The following is a 26,564-nucleotide window of genomic DNA, read 5'->3' as shown; positions in this document are numbered from 1 at the left end:
ATCTATCTGCAGTGATGTGTTTCCAAGTGAAACAATATCATTGGTTGAAATTAGTCAACACCTATCCTACCTGATCTTGTTTTATCTTAACTAGAATAGCCTGTCAAAAGAAAAGGCAACATGACTTGGTTAGGGTTAGGAAAAGGTCAGGTTTTTGGGTTAAAATACGGAGGTTTCGTAAAACAAATAAATCAAAGTCAACTTATGAGAACAGGCTGACCTATAATATATAACATAAACCAGTTTTATTCATCATTATTCATTTCACTTATGTAGGTCATAGAGAGACATCAGTATTAAATTGAGGCTCCTCGTAGTAGCTGCAAAACAATTAAAATAAAGATAATTAAGATAGCTGGTGCTAGTAGTTCTACAAGCTGAGCTGCCTCTGTAGGCTGAAAATAAATTATTTCTAATTAAATGTTATTTTGTGATTGATTGTCATGTGTGTACTTTCCTTCCCCGTAGAGCTGGACAGTGCCGAGGAGCTGGAGAGGAAGAGAATCTGCCGCATCATCACCAAGGACTTCCCGCAGTACTTTGCCGTCGTGTCCCGAATCAGGCAGGAGACCAATCAGATGGGACCAGAGGGCGGGACTCTTAACAGCCGGAGCGTCCCGTTGGTTCAGGCTTCCTTCCCCGAGGGGGCGTTGACCAAGAAGATCAAAGTCGGGCTGCAGGTGAGTTCAGTTGTTTCTATTCAGAGCGACCGCGGCGGCGGAAGGTTTGAACGGTGCGACCGCATTAAACACACGCTGGTCTCTCATCTCCCAGGCTCAACCGGTACCCGACGACACCGTGAAGAAGATCCTGGGTAACCGGGCGACCTTCAGCCCCATCGTTACCGTGGAGCCCAGAAGAAGGAAGTTCCACAAGCCCATCACCATGACAATCCCAGTCCCGCCCCTCTCAGGGGAGGGGCTCAGCAACGGCTACAAGGGAGACTGTACTCCGTGTCTCCGCCTCCTCTGTAGCATCACAGGTGTGTGTGTGTGTGTTGGTTTTTTACAGCTTTCCAATAAAAGGGGACCAATTTCAGTTTTAGACTTTGAGAGTGAGGACATTTTTTTAAAAAGTGTTGAAGGTTAATTTAGGTTAAATTAGTGTTAAGAGTCGGGGTTGGACATGTATTTGTGATGGGTATGAGTTAAAATAGTTACGAAAGTTACGTAAAACAAGTATGTCAACGTCGACTTATGAGAACAGTCTGACCTATAATAGAAAGCAAAACCAGGTTTATTCATAACACTACATTTCTGACATTGGGTGCATTGGTTTTTGCACATTTTTTATTTTATTTGCACTCTTTCCTATTTGCGCTGCGACTTCTGCACAACAAAATAGCCTGTCAAAAGAAATGCAATGACTTCTGTCCTGTACGTCTCCTTAAAAATGTCCCCGCTTTACATTATGCCAGAACCAAATGAATAGAAAATCTCCCTCTCCGTCTACCAGGTGGAACATCACCTGCACAGTGGGAAGACATCACCGGCACGACTCCGCTTACCTTCATCAACGACTGTGTCTCCTTCACCACAAACGTCTCTGCCAGGTTCTGGCTAGCAGACTGCCATCAGATCCCGGAGACGGTGGGGCTGGCAATGCAGCTCTACAGGGAGCTCATCTGTGTGCCCTACATGGCCAAGTTTGTGGTGTTCGCCAAGACCAATGACCCGGTGGAGTCCAGACTCAGGTGCTTCTGTATGACAGACGACAAAGTGGACAAGACGCTGGAGCAGCAGGAGAACTTTGAAGAGGTGGCCAGGAGCAAAGACATAGAGGTACATCATCATCGGTGGACGGTTATTATTATCGGGATTCTGAAGCATAATCGGAAATTACTTCGTGATCAAGCCCCATGGCATTAGTAGATCATTAAAGCAGTATTTTTTTAACATTATACACAAACTTTTTTATGCTTTCATTCTTTAATGATATTATGTGGTTACATGTGAAAAGCATACGTTCTTCTCCATCAATTGTTATTGACTTTAGTTGATTTTTTCCCCCCCTATCAGATAAAACACTGGATGTAAAGCAATCTTTTCTTTTAGTTTATTTAGTTCAGATTCTGTGCAGCCACAGTGTCACTTGTGAATATTTTGTATTTAAAATTTGTATTTTGTAGTTTTCTGATGGTTTAGGATATACAGGTGCCTTAAAGACCTCTGTGACGTGTCGCTCTGACCTCTGTTACGTGTCGCTCTGACCTCTGTGACGTGTCGCTCTGACCTCTGTGACATGTCGCTCTGACCTCTGTGACGTGTCGCTCTGACCTCTGTGACGTGTTGCTCTCTCAGGTCCTTGAGGGGAGACCCATCTATGTCGACTGCTATGGAAACTTGGCTCCTCTGACTAAAGGTGGTCAGCAGTTAGTTCTTAACTTCTACGCCTTCAAGGAGAACCGGTTGCCCTTCTGTGTCAAGGTACTGTTTACACTCCGTCAACACCTTAACGTACAGCAACCTGCGGAGTCGGGAGATCTATAAATCAACAATGAAAGTTAACAAAATCACACCATAGTATAAAAGACATAATTGTGGAGACGAGCAGCAGCTGGTAAAATACTGTGCTAACCAAGCATGGTTTTGGCTCTATCCGCCTTCGCTGCCCGACTCTTACCCAGACCAATCATTGATCGACACATTAATCTCTACAATCAATCCTCTTCTGTTATTTGGGGGAAAGTATTCTTGCTGGGTATAAATTCACTCAGGCTCACTCTAAACTAAGAAGAGCAACTGGCAATGATCAGTTGTGTTACAAATGAATACGATTTAAAACCAGAAGGAGAATAAAAATCCTGAAAAATTCTGCTTTCAAGTGCTGAAATAAATAATCGTACTAAATTAAAACATTGCCGTGAACATTGCCATTCCCATGCGTGGGGATAATGTCATGCTTAAGTGTTGAAGTGCATGAGCAGCCACTACTTAATGAAAGATGAAGCTACATAAAGCAGCCATGTTCCCTCTCCAGGTGAGAGATCCCAGCCAGGAGCCCTGCGGCCGTCTCACCTTCCTCAAAGAGTGTAAGACCGTAAAAGGCCTCCCTCAGACCGCCGTGTGCAACCTGAACATCACGCTTCCAGCCGTGAAGAAGGTAAGGTGGCGTGAACTCAACCATTCTCTGTCTTCACCTCCATGACCATCCTCGTGGTTAGGGTACTCCGGGCCCCGATAACACCGGGAGATGAAAGGACTTTGGCCAAACTGCCGCCACTGTGTCTTTTATCTGTTTTAAAGCTTCTCTTTATCAATCGGTTATCTACGCAGTGGATTCTTGTCATTTGGCTGTTTCATGTTGTTCCTGCCTACCTTCTTGATTTGGTTTTGGCTGAGGGCTTTTTGTGCAAATGGATATTTTTGATTGTCAGGCTGGCTTTTTTGTGGCTTGACTTCATTTGCTGCTGAGTGTTTTAAACTTTTTATTTTTTGGTGTTTGGTATGTCTGTGTTTTTTTGTTGGTTTGCTGAGTTTGCTAAAGTGGCTTCTCTTCTGAGTTTGAGCTTCTATCAATCACTCCTTTTTCACACCCTGATGTTTCTTTCCCCCCTTCCCCTGCTTTCCATTATGTTACTCCCTCCTGTTTCTGCAATGCATCTTGGGAACCAGGAAATGGAGTCAGATGCCGAGGACGAGGTAAACCACACCCTCCCCACCATTCGCTGTCCTCTGCGCTAGCTCTATGGCGGCCCTGCTTCATCATAGCATTATTCTTTTCCGCTTCCACAAGGACAATACAAGCTTTCCTTGTTCAAATAACCGTTAGCCGCTCAGTTCTGCATGACATATATTATTATATATTGTAATGATAAGCGATATGTTTTATCACCCCTTCCGTCCCACAGTATGTGATGCAAGTGGCTGTGGAGTTTGTTTTTACTTAACCTTTAGTAACATTATATTAAAGCGGATTATTTGCCCATAAGAATTAATAATTTAAAGTTTGTAGCCTTATCATGATTAACTTGAAGCTGTTGGCTAGCTAGGCGTAATCGTGTGTGAGTAGTACTGTCAGTGCTTCTATGGATTGAATGCAGTGAAAACTCTTAAAGGAGAATTTTCTGCTGTGTTACGCAACTGTTACACATGGGCTTTTTGTTTTTATGTTCATACCGACTAACGCAGACTATTGGGTTTGCTTCAATTTATTTTTCAATTTATCAACGTCCAAATGTTGGTCATTTGGCAGCACCGAACAATGTAGGTTTGATCTGGAACTTTTTGTTTTGTTTGCTATTGTTGCAGACTGAAAAGCCAGAGCGACGTCATACCTTTGCATCCCTAGCCTTACGTAAGCGCTACAGCTATCTGGCCGAGCCTGCACTGAGTGAGTCCTGACATTTTCACTAACCAATTGATGAACGTAGCAATGCCAGTTATTCGTGGATAAGTTAATTTATTAACCATTTTAATTCACCTGTAAACTGCGTGAGCGATAATGTAGATAGATGTGACTTACTTAATGTTATAAATGCCTATTTCTCATCCTACATAACATGCACTGTCCACATGCTTGTTTTTACGACATGGTACATATTTTTGCATGGGTCAATGAGTGGTTTTCGTGCTGTGCTTGCCCACATTGTGAGTTTTACTTCTTTCTGGTTTGTTTTAGTTGATTTCCACTGCTGAGTTTTTTTCAAAAATGCAAATGCAGCAACATCGAACATTTTCTTTGACTTACCGACACGATGTTGTCGACATTTGGGAGGCAGGTCAAAGTAAAATTGTATGTATTTTTTCATTTTGTCCCCTCTGGGTTTTTACGTTCCTTTTTTGGCTTTATGATGATGTAGCAGCTTTTTGTGGGACAAAAAGAGTTTGGCTTTCTTTCAAGTGTTTGTTTTTAGTTTTTCTGACTTTGTGCTCGTCACCGGTTCTCCTTGATCTTGTGTGACAAAATGTGCAACAAAACTACGTCTTTGAAAGCACATTTTGTCATATTTTGTTGTTTATATAAAAGGAAATTGAAACTTTTGCAGCCATTGGCTCTGTTGTATCAGCATCTAAATTGTCTTTGGAGAATCTGTCATTATGTCATTTTTTTTGGACCAAACAGATAAAAGGCACTTTAAAAAGCGGATTGAAATTAGAGCCAAGAATCCATACGCCGATTTTTAACACATCTGAAGTCCAAAGAGAAAAGTTGTTTTTGTGTTGATCCTGGTACATTCGTCCGACCATTTTTCTGTTGTCAATTGTTAGTCTACTCCATTGTCTTTATAATTTTACTTTGCTGCTGTATGTGCTTCGTTCAGTTTATTCATTGTGTTGTCGTTGTTGTCGTTGGTCTCCGAGTCATGTCCCAATCCTGAATCATACAGGAACACAACTGTTTATTTTCATAACATCGTCTTCAATCAATTCTTAAAATATCAACACTTCATAAAACTGCTATTTTTCCTTCCTTGATACCAGGACTGCGTCACTGACAAACTCTTCCTCCTCTGATCTCTTTTCCTTTCACTTTTTTTTTTATTCCTTCTCCTTCCCCGATATGATTTCTGTTACCTTTACTATCCCACATATTATTTTCACCCCCCATTCTTTCTTTTTTTTAATCATTATTTCTACAAATTCATCTGAAGAAACAACAGTTGAGCGAGGCGCAGCAGCAAGAGCACTGCCTGCTGGTTACCCTCACAAACCTGTCTTTCCAACCAGACCTTACCCATCATGGTCGACTGCTCCTATTACCGTCCCTGGTCAAACAAGGCCCATCGGAGTGGGGGGTTCCCTCACCTGTTCCGATTCACCGGCAGGCTCACCAGCTACTTCTCCATTGAGAGCTACCTGGCCCCTCTCCTCCCCATCCCCTGCATGCCCAGCAACAATCAAAGCCACCCTGGGAGCTCCACCACCACCACCTACCCAGTCATCCCCAGTTAAATCAGTTAGCGACCTATTATCCTCATCCCCTATCAGGTCTTACAGGACTATGCCTTCACCCATTAAAACTGTTGTCCAGCTGGGTCAGTACCCTGTCCAGGGGTCTGCCAGCCTTGTGTCTTCTGGAAGCTCATACAAACCTGCCACAGATCCAGCATCCATCAAAAACCTGGCTTCAGCATACACATCAAGAACCTCCCCACTTCACTCGATACCCAATGGTTCTGTACCTGATAGGTCATCAGCGTCTGTCACCGCTCCAGCGTCCCCAAAGCTTTATTTAAAAACTGCCCTTGGGTCCACAATTGCGACAGATGCAGGCACCCTTAACCTTTCTTCTGTTAAAAGCATCTCCACACTGTCCTCTTTAAAAACCGCTGTAGATTCAACACTCGCGTCCAGAGGAGGGAGGTCATCCCTCTCATCTCTCTCCTCAACTGGGCAAACAACCATCGCTTCCTCAGAGTTGTCCATGATGAATGGATCGGTCTCCCCTGTTAAATATCCATCCTCCTCCTCTACACCGTCCTCACCTTCTTCCCGCCATCTCTCAGAGAGAAGTAGCAGCCTTCAGGAGAGGATCCAGGCCACCACACAGGCAGCAACCTCCGGCGTAAGCGCGGCCATAAATGAAGCCATAGACTCGTATTCGGTGTCGGGCTATGGCACTCTTAGATCACTGCCCTCCTCCCGCAGGTCTGCAGCAGCCAGCTCTGCTTACGGTTCTATGAGATCTGGAGCTGCCAGCGCAGTTCCTTCTAACACAGTGACTGTACCTGTGTTTTCATTAGTCAACGTCATTCCAGAGACACTTGTCAAACCAGGGCCGGGTTCTCTCAAAATGGCACTGCCTGATTCTTCTCGTGCCTCATCCTCACTTTCTTCCTCTCTGTCTTCCTGTGTTACTACATCAAAAATAAAATCCCATCTGAAATCCCCTCCTTTTATCACACCACCCATCATCCACCCAACTGGAACTTCCAACCAGGAGATACTAAAAGATGTAGCGGACATGAAAGAGGACCTGATCAGAATGACTGCAATCCTACAGACGGACACGCAGACAGCTGCTAAGACCGTTCAAACGTCATATACTGGCACTCCTAAAGAGACTAAGTTGGAGGACGAGGAGCCGTTTACTCTAGTGGAGAAAGTAAAAGAAGATTTAGTGAAAGTCAGTGAGATATTACAGAAAGATGTCAGTAGTGAAGGTAGGAGTGTTAAAGAGAGGGCCTCAGAGGATGAATGGGAGGAGTTTTCCATAGATGAGATTGAGGAGGCACAAAGAAGTACCCTCTCAGACTATTACCCTCCCTTTGATGAAAACACACTAGTGCTCAAACAGCAGTCCATGTCAAGTAAAGACTTAGAGTTGGCTAAAGTGGTGGACTTCTTAACAAACGACATCGGTGCTAGCTCTCTCTCCAGAATGGCGGAGTTGAAATGTAGGTACGAGGAGGAGGTAAAGAGGGAAGGGGAGGAGAAACAGAAACGTGTCCTTAAACCTTCCATGTCGATACAAGAGCACAAACTCAAAATGCCCCCACCGGTCTCAGGCATGCTCAGGTCTCCATCAGAGAAGGACCTAAGCAAACTTGCTGAGTCATATCAAGGGGCGGACACTATTTTGGAGTCACCCGAGGACCTGTCCCATGAGCAGGATAAGAGTCCCCTGTCAGACAGTGGGTTTGAGACCAGGAGTGAAAAGACGCCCTCTGCTCCTCAGAGTGCAGAGAGTACAGGGCCTAAGCCTCTATTCACCGATTCACCCATCCCTCCCTGCGTAACTGAGACCAGGACCGAAGTGGTCCACATTAGGAGCTTTGAACAGCCTGATGATCCTTGCGAGCCCATACTCATGGAGGAGGCTGCATCTGCTCTTCCTTCTATAGAGCTGGATGCCGCTTCAACAAGCTCTGTAAAAGCCTTGCAGATTATGCCAGAAGAGGACTCCATGATGAACAAAAGTGTGTGTCTTAAAGAGGAAACTCATATTACTACTACAACTAGAATGGTCTATCACAAGCCCCAACTGACTGACGCCGCAGAGATGATAGAGGAAGGCATGTCGGTTAGAGATATCATGAAAGCGTTCCAGTCAGGTAGGGATCCATCCAAAGAATTGGCAGGGCTTTTTGAACACAAAGCTAGCCAGGATTCTGTCAAAGGCGATGAGCTGACCCCTAGATTTCTTGACAGAGATACTAAATCCAAACCCAAAGTCGAAAGGATAATTGAGGTTCATATCGAAAAGGGCCACAGCACAACAGAGCCCACTGAGGTTATTATCAGGGAAACCAAAAAACACCCTGAGCTGTATGTCTACAAAGGGGACCATGGTATTAAAGAACTTACCGATTATGATGATGCCCAACAGGAAGAGGAGGAACTTACTGCTGAAGAATCTCTGCCTTCGTTCCTAGAAACGTCGCGGGTTAACACCCCTGTTTCACACGAGGAGGACAGTCGCCCAAATTCTGCCCAGCTGATGGCAGATGATTCATACAAAGCCCTGAAACTATTGAGCCAACACTCGATAGAATACTGTGACGATGAGCTATCGGAAATCAGAGGCGAGTCGTATAGATTTGCTGAGAAAATGCTTCTCTCGGAGAAAGTTGACGCGTCATCGCTGTCTCACTCTGACACAGAGGATACGGCAATGTTGACTGACAAAAAACACCAAGGAGAAGAGAACGGTAGCCGTGGCACTGAGAGTAGGCAGCATGGGAGCCCCAAAAGAGAGTTTGCTTCTAAGTCATCAAAGGATGGCACCCCTATATCTGGTAAATACATGCACAGAGACGAACCATCTCAGTTTGATAAGGTGACGGTGCTTCATTACTCCACAGAGCAGGGCAGCCCCAAACATGCTGTTTGGATGCGATTCACAGAGGATAAACATGACAGGAGCAGGGATAAGCTCCTTTATGAGGATAGGGTGGATCAGACTGTAAAGGAGGCTGAGGAAAAACTTAGTGAGGTATCACAGTTCTTCCGTGACAAAACAGAGAAACTCAACGATGAGTTGCAGTCCCCTGAGAAAAAGCCTGTGCGACGAGAACAAAAAGAACCGAGGTCCTGGCCTAGTTCAGCTTGCAGTACCCCTGAGAAAACACAGCAGAGACCTAAAGCAGAAGACACCTTCAGTAAAAGCAAACTCAGAGAGCCTTCAGTTGGTAAAATGTTTGGCAGCACCGGTACAACTGAAACGAAGAGTTCTAGCTTACCAAGCAGTCCCCAGAAAAGCACGCCCCCTTACACGAGCGAGGCCAAAACTAAACAACAAACTAAAACCAGTGAGTCTGAACCCTCTTCTCCCTCTCATGTAAAATTGACATCCAAAGTCAGTGCTGTGAGAATGAAGTTTGAATCTGAGGCTCAGAAACAAAGTAAATCTAGCCCAACCAAAATTCCTCCTCCGGTGCAGCCAAAACCTTCAATAAAGAAATTACAGGAGAGCAAACTTCCTGTTTGTCAGCTTTTTTCTGGAGGAAAAACGTCACAAGTATCTGAAACATCAGAAAAATTAACCCCCAAAATCGATGTAGTGAAGGACAAATGTCCTGCCACAGACAGCATTAAACCTGCTTTGACATCATCAACATCTAAAGCCCCAAAACACACAGCAGACAAGTCACCAAACAGAAACATCCCAGAGCCTTCGTTGCAAAGAGTCAGTGAAACTGAGAGTCAAAAAGCAATTACTAAAGGGAAAGATATCCCTTCCACTGTTACTCAGGTAATTAAAGAAAGCAATAAAGGTCAGAAAGTCCAGGCACCTCTTGTTCATGATACTACAAGACTACTAGAGAAACATAGTGATGCTAGAAAGAGCCAACAACTCACAAAAAGTGAGTCCACTTCCAAAGAAGTAATAGCTGAGGTGTCAAGAAAAGACACAGAAGAACCACTAAACAAAAACCTTAGAAAAAAGACAGACTCACAAATTCCTGTGAGATTGTCTTCTATGTTAGATAACGAACTCACAAAGAAACAGACAGTAACTAAACCCTCACAGATACCTACATTATCTAAGAGCAAAATACAGACAAATCTTGAGACAACCCTGGCCAGTAGAGATGAAAGTCTGACCTTTGAAATTCTAGATAATGCACCTAAAGATTCCAACTCCAACAACCTTCTTAGCCCCAGAGAGACACTGGAGAAAGTATTAACCCCTCCAGCTACTATAACAACCAAAGAGAATTTCAAGGGTATCAAAACATTACCTGTTTATGTCAGTGTCCAGGTAGGAAGGCAGGCAGAGAGGGAAGCCAAAGGGGCACTGTACACAGTCAAACAGAATTCAAGCTCAGCACTCAGCCCTATAAGCCCAGATGATGACACACTAGAGCAGGTCTCTTTCATAGATAGCTCAGGGAAAAGCCCCATTACACCAGAGACACCCAGCTCAGAGGAGGTCAGCTATGACCTCACGGCCAGAACCCCTGATGGCTTTATGGGATTCATGCCGGGGAAACCCAGCCCAATCATGGAGTTATCTGAAGAATCGGAGGAAGATGACCAAAGCAAACTTGTTTTCTCTTTTAAAGAGGTCCTACCAGAAAGCAAAACTAGTGTTCATGGCTACCAAGCAGACCTTGCTAATGCTAATGAGCAAGAAACAAAGAATACTGATAACCAGCAGGAATTAACTTATAATATCAACCAGCAAGAAACAGCAGAAAATGGCAGGTATGATGAAATGACCGAGCAGGAGCATCGAGAGGTCTCAAAAGACAAAGGTATCGCGTATATTGAGTTCCCTCCCCCTCCTCCTCTGGACTCATCTTCAGAAATGTCAGACCCAGAAAGGAAAGGATCTTGTGCCTCTTCAGAGACTGAGACAGAAATGATGGAGGTGAACCTACAGGAAGAACATGACAAGCACCTGCTGACCGAGCCAATCATACGTATCCAACCACCTTCCCCGGTGTCCCCGGGGGAAGATGATAGTCAATCAAACGATGAAGAGGCTAGAGAAGAGGATAAGTCAATCTTTCAACCAATTCCTTGTAGGAAGTTCACTTTTAATGTTCCTGAGGAGGAGTTGGAGCAAAAAATAGAGAAGGAAAAGGCATCTAAAGCCAAAAAACATGACAAAAATGGAAACAATAAAGAACCTAATGGTGGGAACAATGGTTCCAATGGTTCTAAAGGTTCGAATGGCAAAGGGGAGGACTATGAATATGAACAAAATGGAAATGACCAGTCAATTACAGACTGTTCAATAGCCACAACGGCTGAATTTTCTCATGATACAGATGCGACAGAGATAGACTCCCTAGATGGATATGAACTTCAGGATGAGGATGACGGCCTGTGCGAGCAGGCAGATTTACGGCTGTATGGTCTTCCAGACAGCCGGAGAGACGTCTGGGCAACAGACACATTTAGGTCCACTGACCGCTCTTTTCCTCCAACTAAACTGGAAGTTATTGAGGAGGAGAAAACCCCAGAGGAATGTCAAAAGGACCCCTTCAAAAAAGATACCCCATCAAATGGATGCACACCTGATGGTGTCAGTAATGATGTGGGGGTTAAAAGTCAGGAACTAAAGCAGTCAGATAAAGAGGGATTTTCAGACACTTACTTTAGTTATAAGTTAGAAGAGGAGTTTAATTCCACTTTTAAGACTGTTGCCACTAAGGGGCTGGACTTTGACCCCTGGCCCAGTAAAGATGGAGAAGAAGAAGTCGTTGACATGGGAGGGACAAGGGAAAGCAATGGTGAGCCTAAGCCTTTTGGACTGGCTGTGGACGACCAGTCTCAGGCCACAACACCAGACACTACCCCAGCCCGAACACCAACAGATGATAGCACGCCGACGAGCGAGCCAAACCCATTCCCCTTCCATGAAGGGAAGATGTTTGAGATGACACGCAGTGGTGCGATTGACATGAGCAAGAGGGACATGGTGGAGGAGAGGCTCCAGTTTTTTCAGATCGGTGAGCATTACTACTCGGCGGGCAGATACAGGGTCAGGGACTCAGAGGTAAATGCTTCCTCACAGCACAAGGATCAGTTTAGTATTCAGGATCCCACAGACACCTCAACAGTCCCTCAAGTCTCCATTGAGACTACTACTGTCCAGCTAGAAATATCAAATGCTTCTGGCAGTTACACCGCATGCAGAGACTTGATTTCCAACTCTGGGCCTAAATTCTCCACTTTTAGAGCAGGACACAAGTTGTCATCTGATGAAGCTTCTGATGCTTTGAATAGTGGGTCTAAATGTAGAATAGCAGGCACCTTTGATCACTCAGACACAACCTCAGGAACAACTGTAGATAGTTCTTATTATTTAACCTCAATCTATACAGATTATTCTAATTTTGATACATCAGGCATCACAAATTATTATTCAAATCAAAGAATTCCTTCAGGTACTTCCAACCATTTGGATTGGACTTCAGAAAATCACACTTATTACCAAAGCACAGATTCTTCTTTCGCACCTTCACAGCATGTTAGCACTATCGGGAGCAGCATCCCTGACTCCGACTTTGTCCAATCAGATATTGTCCAGGCTGGTAGGATCGTGTTCAACTTGTTGTCCTCTTCTGGACCCTCTCTGCAGGAGGTGGGTCAGCTAGGGGAGAGGAGCACAGAAGGCAGGGGTTATACTAATGTAGCAATAATGAACACAGGAGCCAAAGAGGTCAAAGGCAAGAAATGCAAGTCCAGGATACCAGTGAGGTCGCTCAGCAACAAACTATGCAGTCAAAGTCAAGTAAAAGTGAAAGACAATGTTGGTAAATTCCAAGTAAGAAAACACAACGTCAGGGAAATATTAGACCCTTTTGAGAATGTATTTCCTCAATCTAGAATCCCAGTAATGAAATACTCATCTTGTTCCCAGGAGCGGAAGCAGGTTCAAACTAAACCTGTGGTTAGCGATAGAAGCATTAAAACTGCCAGGGATAATAAACCGCTGACTAAAGGCAGGCTTAGAGACAAACACGGAGACAGTTTAGAGAAGACCGCATGTAGAGGCAGCACAATTGAGACGGGGAGAAGAAACAGTGCAGTGGTCTCCAAAAATGTTAAAAAAAGGTCTGCAAATAGCCAGGCAGCCAAAAGTTTGGACCAAACCGTTTCCAAGAAAGCTGAAAACAGAAAGTTAGAGGGGGAAACACTGCCCACTGAGGAAGAGGAGAGCTGCAGCCTCAGCACAACCAGGAACACTTCTCTGTCAGAACCATCTAGAGCTTCTAGAAGTACCTGCCCTTCACGCACCTCTACCTCCACCTCCACCAGCAACACCGCATCAACACCTAGAGATGTGAGAGCTGAGGTTGAGCAGGCCAGCAGTGAGAGGAGGAGGATGATGAGGAGGAGCAGGAGGAAGAGTAGTCGGACACTTGGAGGCAAGGAGCATGAGCAGATGGAGGAAGGGAGTCAGGTTGATCAACGAATCACGGCTCCTGTCACGGAGAACCAGACTAGTTTGTAAACTCTTTCTAAACACTTGATATATCTTTTTACCTTTCTCTCTGAGATGCATGCAGCTGTTGTGGGGTGCTTTGTGATGTGACGTCGTGAGTGTCACTTCTTCTTCCTGTCGTTCTTGTTATCTGTGTCCTGTGCTGTCTGTTTTAGACAAAGTGGTGAAGGCTAAAGACATGGAGAATCTATGACGGTATCGGCAATACTCTAAATTTCTCCCCTGGATATTTCATGCTGATTGGCGTTTTGAAATTGGTTAGATGTATGTGTATGTTCAAGGACGGCGGATTAATCTCCTCATGGCTCGTGGGAGTTTAATGACAGATTAGAGTGATGTCTTTGGTGCACAGAAACTACAATTTCAGTTTCAGAAAGCATGTTTTTAGTTTCAGCATTGGTTTACAAGTAGGCACACTTGAGGGTTACTTATGAGCAAGTCCTTCCCTTCTATTACTGTGGGGTTTTTGCAGGCTACCACACACATTCTCACTTTTCATTTCACACTACGGAGTTGGCCTCGCACCTCACCACATGGCCACGCACAGCTCACGTCCACCCCTCCCCCTCGACACGATTAAGACCCTTAGATGTGAACGATTATTTGAGGAAATCTGATCTTGTGTTTGTTTTGGTCTGCTTGCCTGGTTTGTAGAAATCATTCGCCGGTACTTTGGTTCTCTGAGAACGCTGCGAAAACAATTCATTGGCTAAACTTGACAATCAGATAAATGTTGGCGTCGGTGTGGTAAACAGCTGGATTGCTTTTGGTTTCAAGTTGAAGCCATGAATTGCTTTCATCAGTATGTTGCCTGATGGTAGATCGTTTGTTGTTAGTGTTGTGATACAAAACTACCAATACTAATACTACTGGACATCAAACATTTAGTGTGAAAATATGATTTTTGTTTTTCCTTTTCTGGCCTCACAGATCCTCATGCTTTGATATTTTGTGTTTTTAGTTGTCTCACTGAGATTATTTAATACTGCTAGTCTAAATGTATTTACTGCAATAATATTTCTTAGTTGTCCTCGATTGGACGCTAGTACAGATACTATGGAAATCTCATGTGCCTTAGAAAACGATATTCTCATCAAAATAACTATGCAGCACTACAGTGTTACTGTCATTTATTATTGGTCAATGTCAATTTATTTATATAGCGCATTTATAGAGGGCTTAGCCGCACCAAAGTGCTTCACTATAAGGTGCAATAATCAAGGAATAAACAAAAAAAGACACAGAAAAGATAAATAAAGATAAATAAATAAAGGCACATAAAAGAAAAGGGCTAGATAAAATAAGTTTAAAAGGTGCAATAAAAGAGAAGAGAACATTTAAAAAGTGACCAGCGGCACTATACACTGTTTGGTGTGCCCACATATTACAAAAAGTATTTCTGCATCTGCTGCTCTTATATTTAATTTGAATTCATTCAAGTAAAGTTAAAACAGGCAGAAATTGCGTTAAAGATTGCAATGCACGTTTCTAAGTCTATAACTATGGCGAGAGGTTAAGATGTAATTTCTCGAAATGTAGGCAGAATTTAATGTTTATACGAGGATGTGCAATGTACACACAATGCAATTTATTAAAAATATGCTCACAATATATTCTAGTTTCTTTTCTCCATTTAATAACAAGTAGGTCACAGTTTGACAGCTTAAGACAGTCCATGTAAAACTTTAAAGAATAGTTTGGTAATAACTCCTATTATCGGAAACATAATACCACATGAAACCACTAGTTTGAGGCTGTTTTTAATTTATACATCACTTATCTAAACTGAATCATTGAGGAGAGTCTGGCCAGAAAATCTGTTTGTTTGTTTTCATAGGTGAGACCTGGGACGGTGAGCTAAAGTTAGTCTTTATGTTTGTTCACTTGACAAAACGGGGATTAATATGAATATCACATTTCAAATGAAAAGGAGGCAAAACATTTACTTTAATTAAAGAGGTATTCATAAACTAGGTATTCAGTAGGTTTTATGGTTAAATCACATTTACAGTGTGAGACAGACAAACTTTCAGTTCACAATCCCAATCTGTTTCTTCTGCCTCCGTGGCCATTTTTGGAGGAGCCATTTTGTGTATCTCGTTACTGAGAACTACATTTAATTAACTTGGGGGTTGTTGTCATGAAGCCACATGCTAATTGTTTTTTGTCCTGCCCTTCACTGCCTCCTTGACACGCAGGCCCTCAGAGTCCCTGCGAGAGAACAGACCTCCGCATGGCGATAGTAGCCGACCACCTCGGACTCAGCTGGACTGGTGAGTTTACCAACACCTCACAAAAAAAGATGAAAGAATACCATCTTTATTATGGAATGTGGGATTTATCTTCATCATGTCAATATATTCATTAGACATGATACCAGTGTAAACAAAAAGGATACCAGTATGTGAATTTTAACACCCACACATACAGTATGTATGAGTGAATGGGCTGGACTGAGCCCAGCTCTCCATCTGTTAGTTTCACAGTGTGTGTTGCCATCTGGTGGACATGTAGCAGACAAACGTGTTCACTGAGCAGCACTGCAGTGGCGTTTATATCACACGCATCATCGTCACCACACACATGCTGCAACACGACAGTGGGGAAAGTCTCCAAACTTGGATTGCATTGTAATTTCTCACCTGAAAATATATACAGTAGTTAATGCAGGGTTAATTGTCATTGCTTGTACAGCGATGTAGTGATGCAGTTCCATTTCATCTATCTGTGTTTGTAGGGGACATGATGTTATGTATGTAGTGTATTTGAGCGGTGGTGAGGGTGTGGTCTCTGCAGTTCAGTCCGAGCCTGACCACCTGCACTGCAGCACGGCACCACGCCTGCCTGCCTGAGTGCATGCGTGTGAGCGAGTGAGTGGGCGTCACACTGTGTGTGTGTGCGTGTGTGCGTGTGTGTGCGTGTCCATCTGAAGTGCGTATGAGTGTGAATAGTTATCTGCTACCGGTGCAGCGACTGAGTGAGTGGGGTCTAATCTATATTTGATGTGCGTTGCTGTTGCAGAGCTGCAGCCAGCGATCCGCAGAACGTCGCGTTCTCCGGGTTTAACATTTATAGCCTCCTTGTTTGTCTGCACGAGCGGCACGTCACATCCTCCGTTAGCTTGGACCCGTGTTCTGCACAAGGAAACACATTATAATGTATTGATACATACCACGGAGATGTTTTTCATCACAACCCCCTCTAAGGCAATCAAGTTGTAACATGAGAACCGATGAGTTGGAAAATGAATTATAACTGCTGCAATCCTGCAATCTAATACAAAATGCCTCGCCCTCCATTTATGCATATCTTTTCTACGTATCCTGCTGTTTTTCTGCTTTTCTACACTTAAATCCTTTGTTTTTTTCGGGCAGGTTACCTCAACAGATATTAGACTCTTGTATGTCGATGTCAAAAGTCTTATTCTTTGTGTTGTTGGTGTTCGTTACAGAGCTGGCCAGGGAGCTGGATTTCTCTGTGGAAGAGATCAACTTTATCAGAGTGGAAAACCCCAATTCCCTGACAGCACAGAGCTTCATGCTCCTAAAGAAATGGGTGCACAGGGACGGTAAAAATGCCACAAGTAAGCAGCGTGCAGGTTTTCTTCTCCCGATGCATATTTCAATCGCTCACTTATGAAAAACAGCAAATCAATATGAATGGAAATATCGAATGACTTTAAATGCAATTTCTCTCTCTCTCTCCCCTCTAGCGGATGCTTTAACTGCGGTGCTGACTAAGATCAATCGGTTGGATATTGTGACTTTGCTGGAAGGGCCCATATTTGACTACGGTAACATTTCAGGCACACGCTGCTTTGCCGATGATAACGCAGTATTCCCGGATCAGTCCGATGGTAAAGTGTAGCCCACCCTAGCTGAACTCTTAAGTCTATCTTCTCAGTCTATCCCTTCACCCTTCTTCACCTTCCTCTCTCAGCCAGATAGTCAGACCCGACTGGCCGTTGTCATCGAATACTAGAACCAATCGGGCTTAGGCCAAAACAACGGCAGTCGATTAGAATTGAACCAAAAATGACTCAATGCTCCAGCAGGTTCACGGAGCCTAATGGACCATCAGGTATAACGGCATTAGAGTCGTCCTTATTGAGCGGTCACCCCAGTCAGCCTGTTAGTTTTCCAACGCTGGCCAGTGCAATTAATTTCTTGCACTCAGTCACTGGAATGTTTAATGGCAAGCGATAGATTTTTAGGCGTATTTATTAACATATTTTTCTTCTTTTAATGTACCGTTTTCGGTGCATGAGACCTTAGTATGTTTGTCTGTTTTTGTATATTGTTCAAAAGCATGATCCCAAAGCAAAATGTAAGCCGCCAATGAAGCAGTGTCTCCGTCCCATCGGATGAACGTGTTGATAGTTTCTGTTGATAATGAAGCACATTTCTCCGATGGGTTCGGGTGCCGCTTCATGGTTTGGTTCAACAGTAGTTATGTTTCCGTGTATGTTACAAGTTTAGGCTTTTAACCGATGCCCACCACATCTCCCTTCTTGTCAATTTGTCGTATGCTATTACATAATGCTTTAAAAGAAATAATCATTAACAACTAATTTATATTAATGGCATACTTGCTTTAAGCAGCATGGCGAGTCTTTCCCTCTTTCTAACTTTCTCTCTCTCCTCTTAAATGAGTATTAAATGTTGTAGCTGCCAATAATCTCTGATTCTGACAGACTCAATGAGGGACATTTCAGAACTTTGATCTGCCCTTTGTCATATGTAGTTGATTGTAAAATATACAGCATGTTCTGGAAGTTAGGTACATAAATAATTGTCTCATAATCTTCCATACATATATATATTTATATATGTATATAAAAACCTCCTGTTCTGAAAAGTGCATCCAATGCTGAAGTGCCTTAAACTTGCATTCTCTCTGCTGGCCATCAGGGGGCAACTCCTTTGGTTGTCAAAAGAAGTCTGGTTGCATGGAAGTCTAAGAAAAAATGACCCTGCTTCATGAGTTTATGATCTCAATCGCTAGTTTCAAGTTGTCTTCAATACAGCCTGATGTTCAGCACTTAGCTGTAAAGTTGGAATTATAGAAGCTAACTTTGTTAGCAGCTTCACACCAGAAGCTTGCTCCTCCGGAATCCAAATATGGTCACTTCCGTTTATTGGTTGCAAAAATCTGAGATTGGGACAGCCAAAATGCCGAACTCACTTGTTTTATTTTTTAAGATAAAGAGACAAACTTCTGAAATGGGGCTCATTGCCGGTCTGTCTAAGTAGGTTTCTGAAAGTCGTCTTAACACAAGGATCCGCGTTATGCTCGCTTTATCAGCGGTGGATCTTTTTGCAGAGATGATTTAAAATAAGAAACTGACGTTTTAACGTATTTGTTTTGTTTTTTGAAATCAACAAAAAATGCATGGCTACGGCTTTGTGTGAGAGGCTGCCTGCTCTGATGCTGTCGGCTTACAGCCATACACTTCTGACACACTTCAAACTGGTGGAGCTTTTTCAACACATGCTGCACGTTGATGGGCGGCTGTGCTCTGTCCCCAGACAACGCTCGCTGATGGGTTGAAAATGAAACACCTTTTTCCCAAGTGTACAGTGTATAATTCTGCTTCTGTGTCACTGCTGTTAGCTGTACTGTACCTGTCGTCTCCCGGGTGCCTCCACGTCCTCCAGCCTCTACGCTCCGCTGTAGCTTCTCCTGCTTTGAGACCGGCAGACAGCCCGCCTCCTTTCTCCTCCTCCTCCTCTTCTTCTGCTTCTAAGTGACTAACCCCTCTTGTTGGCGCTAACCACACCTAATTAACACCTAATGGCCACCCTTTCGCTAACACCGGATCCAATCGTAGCTTCTGCTTTTTACCCTGGCTGCTGAGTTTGAGCTGACTAGAGACTGGAAGAACAAGTGTCCACAAGTCGTGCATCGGAGCTTGCAATCAATACCTCTGCTCTAACTGGATGACATCTACAGCTAACTAGCAGGCTTTAGCATAGCACCACTTTGGATCAGTATTATCTCGGGGGAACATGGGACGAACAAAGAAGCGAGATGCTCACTTGTTAGCTACTTCCATACACTTTATATTTAGTTCATCAGATTTATTTACACTGGGCCACACAGGTTGCCTCTGGGTCGGATGTGGTCCGGTTATTAATTTGGTGTAAAACCACCGGCCTTTCAGCATTCCCAGTTCCCATCCTGCTTCTTAGCTCTCAACGCAGCAAACTTCAGACCTCCCCGGACCCAAAACACCCTGTAAATCAAGAGAGACAAATCCAGAGTGTGAAGCTTATCTTTTACACTGTTGCTGTAGCTGTTTGGAAAGATGTCGCTGCTATTCACTACTCCTGCCTCTTCCTGCTTATTAACGGCGAGATAAGCAAAACACTGTGACACTGCCGTGCCATGTCTTTGCTTCTGCGGCTTCTAGACCATTAAGTGGTCATCAGTCAAGTTCACGTCACTGTCTGCATATTAATCTGTTCGTATTTCATCTTGTTCTATGTGTGTTTTTTTTTTGTTTCTTTCGTCTGTTGTGAACTGCGATAATTGCAATAGCTCCAAAGCTTCTCAGGTCTCCCACCTTCCCCCTGTGTCCTCAAACGCCCCGGCCTGACACTCCCTTCTATACTCCTCCCTCCCCCACCTCAGTCTCTGCTTCCTCTCCTCCCAGCAACATCACCCCTTTCTCTTTCCCCTCCCCTCCTGCTCTCCCTTCTCCCTCCTCCATCTTTCATTTCCCGTCGCCTCCTTACACGCCTCCCGTCTACGTCCTACCTGTCGCTCCTGTTCTGCCTCACTTCTTTGCCCTGTCTTACTCCCCGCCTGTCCCTTCCTCCCCCCGGAGCCCCTTTAGCTGCCCGTCCTCCTCACCTCATCACTTTCCTCCCCTGGCCCCCTGTCCGTCCTCATCTGACCCCGCTCCCTCCGTTTCTCCTCTCGCTCTTCACCCTCCTCTACCTGCCAAAGTGTCTCCCCCTCTTCCTTGTCCTCCCCCTTTGTGCACCTCCCTTTCCACCTCTGCTCCTTCCTCTCCCACCTTTCCATCTCCCCCTCCCCTGCCACCTTCTCCTGTACATATGTCTCCTCTTTTTCCCTCCCCTCCCCCCTCTCCCTTTTTATCATGTGCCTCCTCATCCTCTACCATTTCTACACATCTCCCATTTTCCTCCCCTTCATCCTCTCCCTTTCTTTCTGCCCCACCTCATTTCCCCCCGTCTCCTCCCCCGAATCCTCACTCTGCATCTCTACCTATACCTCCCTCCTCCCCACCACCTTCTCCCCAAATGCCTCCCTCCTCCCCTCCACCCTCTCCCCCTATACCTCCATCCTCACCTCCACTCTCTTGCCCTATGCCTCCATCCTCACCTCCACTCTCTCGCCCTATGCCTCCATCCTCACCTCCACTCTCTCCCCCTATGCCTCCTTCCTCCCCTCCACCCTCCCCCCTACCTCCCGGTGTCCCTTCGTACTTCAGACGGGATCGTTCCGTTCCTGAAGTCTACATTTAGTTGTCGCTCTGCTCCTCTCTCCCTTTAATTGAACTCAACACAGCCAAACTACCTGAATTCTACTCAAGCTTTTGCTCAAACCTTTATGTCAATGTATCATATAATTATTGAGACGAGGAGCTGAAGTCAGTAACAAAGTCCCCCGTCACGACTGTAATTTCACCGCTGTTGACTTAAGTACCAGTTTGAAAAGACAACAGTTCCTTTGTGACGTGTTTATGTGATGCACACACAGTACATATGAAGTTTCTGTCTTATTTTTTATATATTCTGTCTTTGGTTTCTTTTATGTCTCGTGATCTGATCATATGTCTACTCTGTAGTGTTGGTCCACACAGGATTCCCCTGTTTGTTGAACCAGGGGAATCCTTACAGCAGCATTCGTTATTTTCTCTCTTTTTTTGGCCACTTGGGGGCACCAGAACAAGTTGTAACTTGTAACAAGTTGTAACACAACATAACTGTGATGTGGCAAACATGTTATCAAGCAGCTGCTTATTTACACATCCAGCAAATATGGAGCTACATTAACACTCATTTGGAGTTGTGTTTCTGGCAACTTGACGAGTGCAAGTCCAATATTCTCTCTCTTTTAACTCCGTTTTTGTATTCTCCACCTTCTGCTGAGGGAAATGTGACTTTTTAGCTGGGAGATGCTCCACTATGTTCACCAGATACTTGCTAACTGTCCACGGAGAGTAATCCTGCACTACAGTTCCCAGCAGCTCTACAGAGCTTTTTAGCTGCTTTTAGCTCCACTTGAGCCGACCTAATTTCGTTGACATGAAGCAACTGTTTTCATTGAAAAGCACTGCTAAACCCACTGTGTGCACCAGGCGTTAAAAGTTATCAACTACCAGGTAAATAGTTGAACTTAGCGGCAACCTAGTTTCAAGTATTTTTCAATACAGCATGATGTTTATTTAGTCACTTTATTTCCAGCTTGTTGTTCTATCCCCAAATAGCCAAAACGAAAAACAAAAAACAGTAAATGCAGCTTTAAATTGTATTCGGGTCCCACCAGAATGCTAGATGTTACAAGTGTTTCTCATTTCATCACCTCCACCACTCTACCCACCCTGCCCTCCTTCCCTCTCCTCCCGTTTTTGTCTTCCCCCTCTCTTCAATCCCCCTCACCCTCTAATCCTTTACTCCTGCCATCCACCCAGGATACCACAATATAGATCTGGAGCTGCAAACCCCTACAGGCCTGAACTACGAGCCCCCCTCCCCGCTTCGCTCAGACGACTTCTTTAGCGAGGGCGACCCTAGCAAGATCGTGCTTACTAGGCCTAGCGACCTGTCTCTCACTCAGACCACCAGTACCTCCAGCAGCGACCCCGTCACCGTCGCCCCGGGCCCCAGCGGCAACGCTCCGAACCCCCCCATCGTTGGGGCCGAAGATACAACCTTGACCGCTGAAGAAAGAGGGGTATCAGAGGAGGAAAAGACAGGGCTGGTTGATTATGACAGGCCAGATAATGACAGAAGGGCAGTAGAGCAATCAGGGAAGGTAACGGAGGGCAATGCTGAGGCCTTAGAGAAGGAACTGAAGGCAGGGCCAGTTGTGGAGCGTCAGGGAGAGGAGGCCGCCTCAGACGGCGGTCATGGAAATGGAAAGCAGGAAGAAGAGGAGGAGGAGGAGATGACTCCGGAGAGGCTGCAGAGACTGCTGGAGGACATTAAACAGGAGGGAGGCTTGGAGGACGAGGAGATGACAGAGGAGAGGATGAATGCTATCCTCGAACAACTGCAGCAGGCAGAAAAAGACCTGTGTTCAGTTCCAGGCTGGAGAAGTGAGCCGTCCGGCGCGATCGCAGATTCGGCGGACCCTGTCCACGGCCCCGGCACTGAGGAGGGCAGGTTAGGATTAGTTTTTAAGTCTAGTGTACATATTCACACACCAAAAGTCTTCTGTCTACACTATGTTTTGCTCCTGCAGCCCTGACAGACTGGCTGATTCGTTGGAGCCTCAGACCGACGGACAGAACGGAGGTCATGTAGATCCATCCAGGGAAGGAGACGAAAAGGAGGCCAAGAGGACGGGATCTCAGGAGGACAGCAGCACAGGAAGGTCCCAGCACAAAGTCCAGGTGAGACTCTCTTTCCCTAGTGGAGTGTGAACTGACAGCTTTTGGTCCATTTACTTTTTATTTGTTTTTTTGTTGTAGTTCAAGGCCAGTTACTGTAAATACTTCATTGATTCATTCAGTTCAGTTGTAACAGCTAAACCTACTTGTTTCATCTGAGTGTCAAAATTGGTCTAAAATTTCTGTTTAACTTTCAACAAAGTTGTAAATTGAAGACACACACACACACACACACACACACACACACACACACACACACACACACCTGGTCATTAATGTAATGATGCTGCTGGCCTGCCTTCGTCAGGGGGGTGTTAGAGCTGACAGGTCCGACTCCGATGAGGAGACCACTGTCACCACCAGGGTGTACCGCCGACGAGTCATACTCAAGGTGTGTGAGGCCGGTGTGTGTGAGGCCGGTGTGTGTGTACAGCTGGAGGCGTAGTGACGCTGCTTAAAGCCTTGAGACTCTATGTGTGTGAGGAAGAGTTAAGTTACAGAGACAAAGACAAAAAAAAGGCTATGCTGGTGTGACATTAGCAGCTTTGTGTGTTTCATAGAGTAAAAGTATGTCATACTTTAATTGTGTGTGTGTGTGTGTGTGTGTGTGTGTGTGTGTGTGTGTGTGTGTGTGTGTGTGTGTGTATTTAGCCTTGCTATAGCATGAAGTGCTACTCACTGCTTGTCAGTGTGAGCCACTAGACCACCAGCGAGCTGTTGGTTTGTCGTTGCTTCCTGGTTGGTGGACCGTTGTCGTGCTGTGTGTTTGGCTCATACGTAGAGAATATTAATATTAGTAAGCACAACTCTGAGGCTGGATTTCCACAGGAGCAGAAAAAGCTGTTGAATGATGTCAACTCGAACCATTTGAGTAATGATACAAATAGTTGCTGAGTCATTTCTTTGTTGCTTGACTAATCCTTGCAGCTTTACAGACTCTGTGTAAATGGAGCCTCAGTTGTGCCAACGCTGTGACTCGTGTGGTCTTTATTGAGGGATGAGGAATATTTTTCAGAAAAAAATGTTTTCATTAAATTCCAGCCCAAGTGGAGGTGAAGGTAATGTTGTTTTATTTTAGCAAACGTGATGTTTTGTAATACACTGTTCTCCAAAAAAATATACAGTATGTAAAGGTTTGAAGGGGAAATGTATTTTTTTTTAACTTTTATTCTTGATTCTAACAGTGTGGAAACCCGGCAGATGTCCGTCTGCGTTCTTTTTATTCTAAATAACCAAATAAATAAAACCTTTCACTCGTTCTTTAAACCTTTCACCGCAGGGAGAGGAGGCCAAAAACATTCCTGGGGAGTCTGTGACAGAGGAGCAGTTCACAGATGAAGACGGGAATCTGGTCACCAGAAAAGTAACCATCCTCACCCTCCAACGTCACATCTTTATGTTACAGCTAACACACACAAACGCCGGTGTTTATCCAGAAATCCTTAATGGAAGCTTTTAGTTTAACAGCAAATTAAGACTAGGAACTGTGAGGGCTTTGTCATAGGAAACTGGACTTGCAGACACGTCACCAGGATGCTGACAGAGTCAGAAACACAGATGCACAAACACACTATTACACAGTAACAGGCAGTAGCCCTAACCCAAAATGCTTCCCTCCCCCTGACATGAGTCTGCCCCCTACAGGTGATCAGAAAGGTGGTGCGCCGTGTGGTCAACATGGAGGAAAGGAGGGAAAGTGAAGGCGAAACGGTTACAGAAGCAGGAGCTGGTGGTGGTGGTGTTGGTGGTGTAGCAGCAGCAGGTGGAGCAGGTGCTGCCTGTTCAGCAGGAGCTGCAGGGGGGAAGGGCAAGAAGAGGGGCAAACGCTCCCGACACGGCAACAAGCCCGCAGAAAAAACTGAGGTTGGCGTTAAAAAAGCAGTCGCCTACCTTTGTCACCTGAGCTATCTCTGACACCTGCATGAAGCTGTAACTGTATGTAAACACTCGTGTGGAATAATCAGTCACAATCAAGAGCTGAAGTACACTAGCGGTGCCCAAGTGCAGGGGAAATGTCAAGAGACTTTCCTTAAAATAATGCACGAAACTAAATAGGGGGGGAGTATTGGCGAGAACCTCACGATACAATATGTATCACAATACTTTGGTCACAATACAATACGTATCACAATACTTTGGATACGATACGTATCACAATACTTTGGATACAATACGTATCACAATATCATGGGAGGATAAATTGAGTCAAAACTATTTCATTCAAAACAGCCTCTCCATTTTATTAATTCCCATGAAATTCACTGGAATAAATATATATATATATATACAGTCTATATATATATATATTTATTTATTTATTATTATTTATTTTTTTTAAATTGATCTTTGGAGTTGAAAAATCGATATTGTATTGGGCAGCAAAGTATCGTGATATATTGCCTTATCGATATTTTTACCACATTACATTACATTTGGATGAAAAAGCAGCAGAGAAGTTATTAAACGAGGCGAGGCGCTCACCCCTGCACATCAGTAGAATCTTATTGTGAAGTCTGATCTCAGCATTTATCTGAGCTGTTTGTTGTTACAGTTTGTTGAACCCTACAGGTTTTGCAGTGGTTGTGCTGTGTGTTGTTTTCTCAGTAGTACTTAGTGTTAAACCAACAGCGTTGTAATCCAGTCATACAACAGCCCTGGCTTGTTGATTGGACTTGAGAAGTACTAATATTATGTGTTTTCAACTAATGCATAAAAAAATCAATTCTCTCTTCTAACATGGTGCATGTGTGATCTCAAAGTAGTAATTCTAACATCCCTTTCTTCCTCTCCTTAAACTCGCCTCTCTTGCAGCATGCTGCCTGCCATCTGCTCGATGGTAGCTCAGCTCAACTTCATGACCACACATCAAACCTGAGCACGACGCTAACTTCCTTTTCTCTCTGTTTTGCTTTTTCTTCATTCCCGCTCTGCCAAGCCCGGAGACAGCAGCAGCAAGAAGCACGGGAAGAAGAGTCAGTCATAACAGCAGAGCTCTCAACTAAACCAGGTGAGACGATAATAACCATTTGGTTGATTATTCATTTGTTCAAGAAGTCGATTAACCTTAAAAAAAAGTCTTCTTGGAAATGTGCATGTACATCCATGTGGCTTTTACTGGGAGTTATAACTGGAGAGTCACACGAGAGTTATCAAACTTCAAGGTACATTCACACCAAATTTTTAGAATAGATGCAAATTCATTCTGGGCCGAGACTAGGTGTATAAACCGGAGACTGTCTGGTACAAACAACAAGGTTGCCGCCGTATTTATGTCTAGGTGACGTTGTTTTAAGTGTTTATGGAGCAGCTACCACGTTAGCATAGCCTTCCTCCGATCGATCCAAACTCCATTCAACCATGACTTCAGACTTTTTCTGTATTGTCATCATTATGCAGTTACTTCTGCATCCTTTTTTATTCATTTATTGCAATTAAATCACAACTAATTGTTTTATTTTGGGTTCATACCACTGTAGTAAACCAGCCGATGTGTCTTGCTATTCACAGTGAATGCAGCTCAGTTAAATTCACAGAGCACCTCAGGGTATGAACTCAGACAGGACTGGACTTATGTGGGACTTCTCAACATGGACAAAGGAGCGATCGTGTTTATTTCTGGCATTGAAAGTTACAGCAT

At 44.3% G+C, this 26,564-nt stretch overlaps 1 protein-coding gene across 11 annotated transcripts in view; it reads left to right on the top strand.

Moving 5' to 3' along the window:
- The window catches only part of LOC311032688 (ankyrin-3-like), a 121,682-nt gene that overhangs the window by 93,540 nt on the left and 1,578 nt on the right, over positions 1-26,564 (top strand). For 8 of the 11 annotated variants that reach the window (XM_084039648.1, XM_084039644.1, XM_084039643.1 and 5 more), the window contains 17 exons: positions 469-680; positions 775-982; positions 1,456-1,781; positions 2,301-2,426; positions 2,980-3,102; positions 3,615-3,641; positions 4,251-4,332; positions 5,594-13,345; positions 15,543-15,617; positions 16,796-16,927; positions 17,057-17,200; positions 22,007-22,700; positions 22,780-22,930; positions 23,235-23,318; positions 24,207-24,290; positions 24,572-24,790; positions 25,863-25,934. In XM_084039648.1, coding sequence (XP_083895774.1) covers positions 469-680; positions 775-982; positions 1,456-1,781; positions 2,301-2,426; positions 2,980-3,102; positions 3,615-3,641; positions 4,251-4,332; positions 5,594-13,345; positions 15,543-15,617; positions 16,796-16,927; positions 17,057-17,200; positions 22,007-22,700; positions 22,780-22,930; positions 23,235-23,318; positions 24,207-24,290; positions 24,572-24,790; positions 25,863-25,910 — 10,487 coding nt within the window. In that variant the 3' untranslated portion in view covers positions 25,911-25,934. The remainder of the gene's footprint in view (positions 1-468; positions 681-774; positions 983-1,455; positions 1,782-2,300; positions 2,427-2,979; positions 3,103-3,614; positions 3,642-4,250; positions 4,333-5,593; positions 13,346-15,542; positions 15,618-16,795; positions 16,928-17,056; positions 17,201-22,006; positions 22,701-22,779; positions 22,931-23,234; positions 23,319-24,206; positions 24,291-24,571; positions 24,791-25,862; positions 25,935-26,564) is intronic. The other 3 variants (XM_084039647.1, XM_084039640.1, XM_084039639.1) reach the window with 2 other exon arrangements.

This window comes from Eutrigla gurnardus (genome assembly GCF_963514095.1).
Source record: "Eutrigla gurnardus genome assembly, chromosome: 22".
Taxonomy (NCBI): Eukaryota; Metazoa; Chordata; class Actinopteri; order Perciformes; family Triglidae; genus Eutrigla; species Eutrigla gurnardus.
This window is presented reverse-complemented; position numbering and strand designations above follow the sequence as displayed.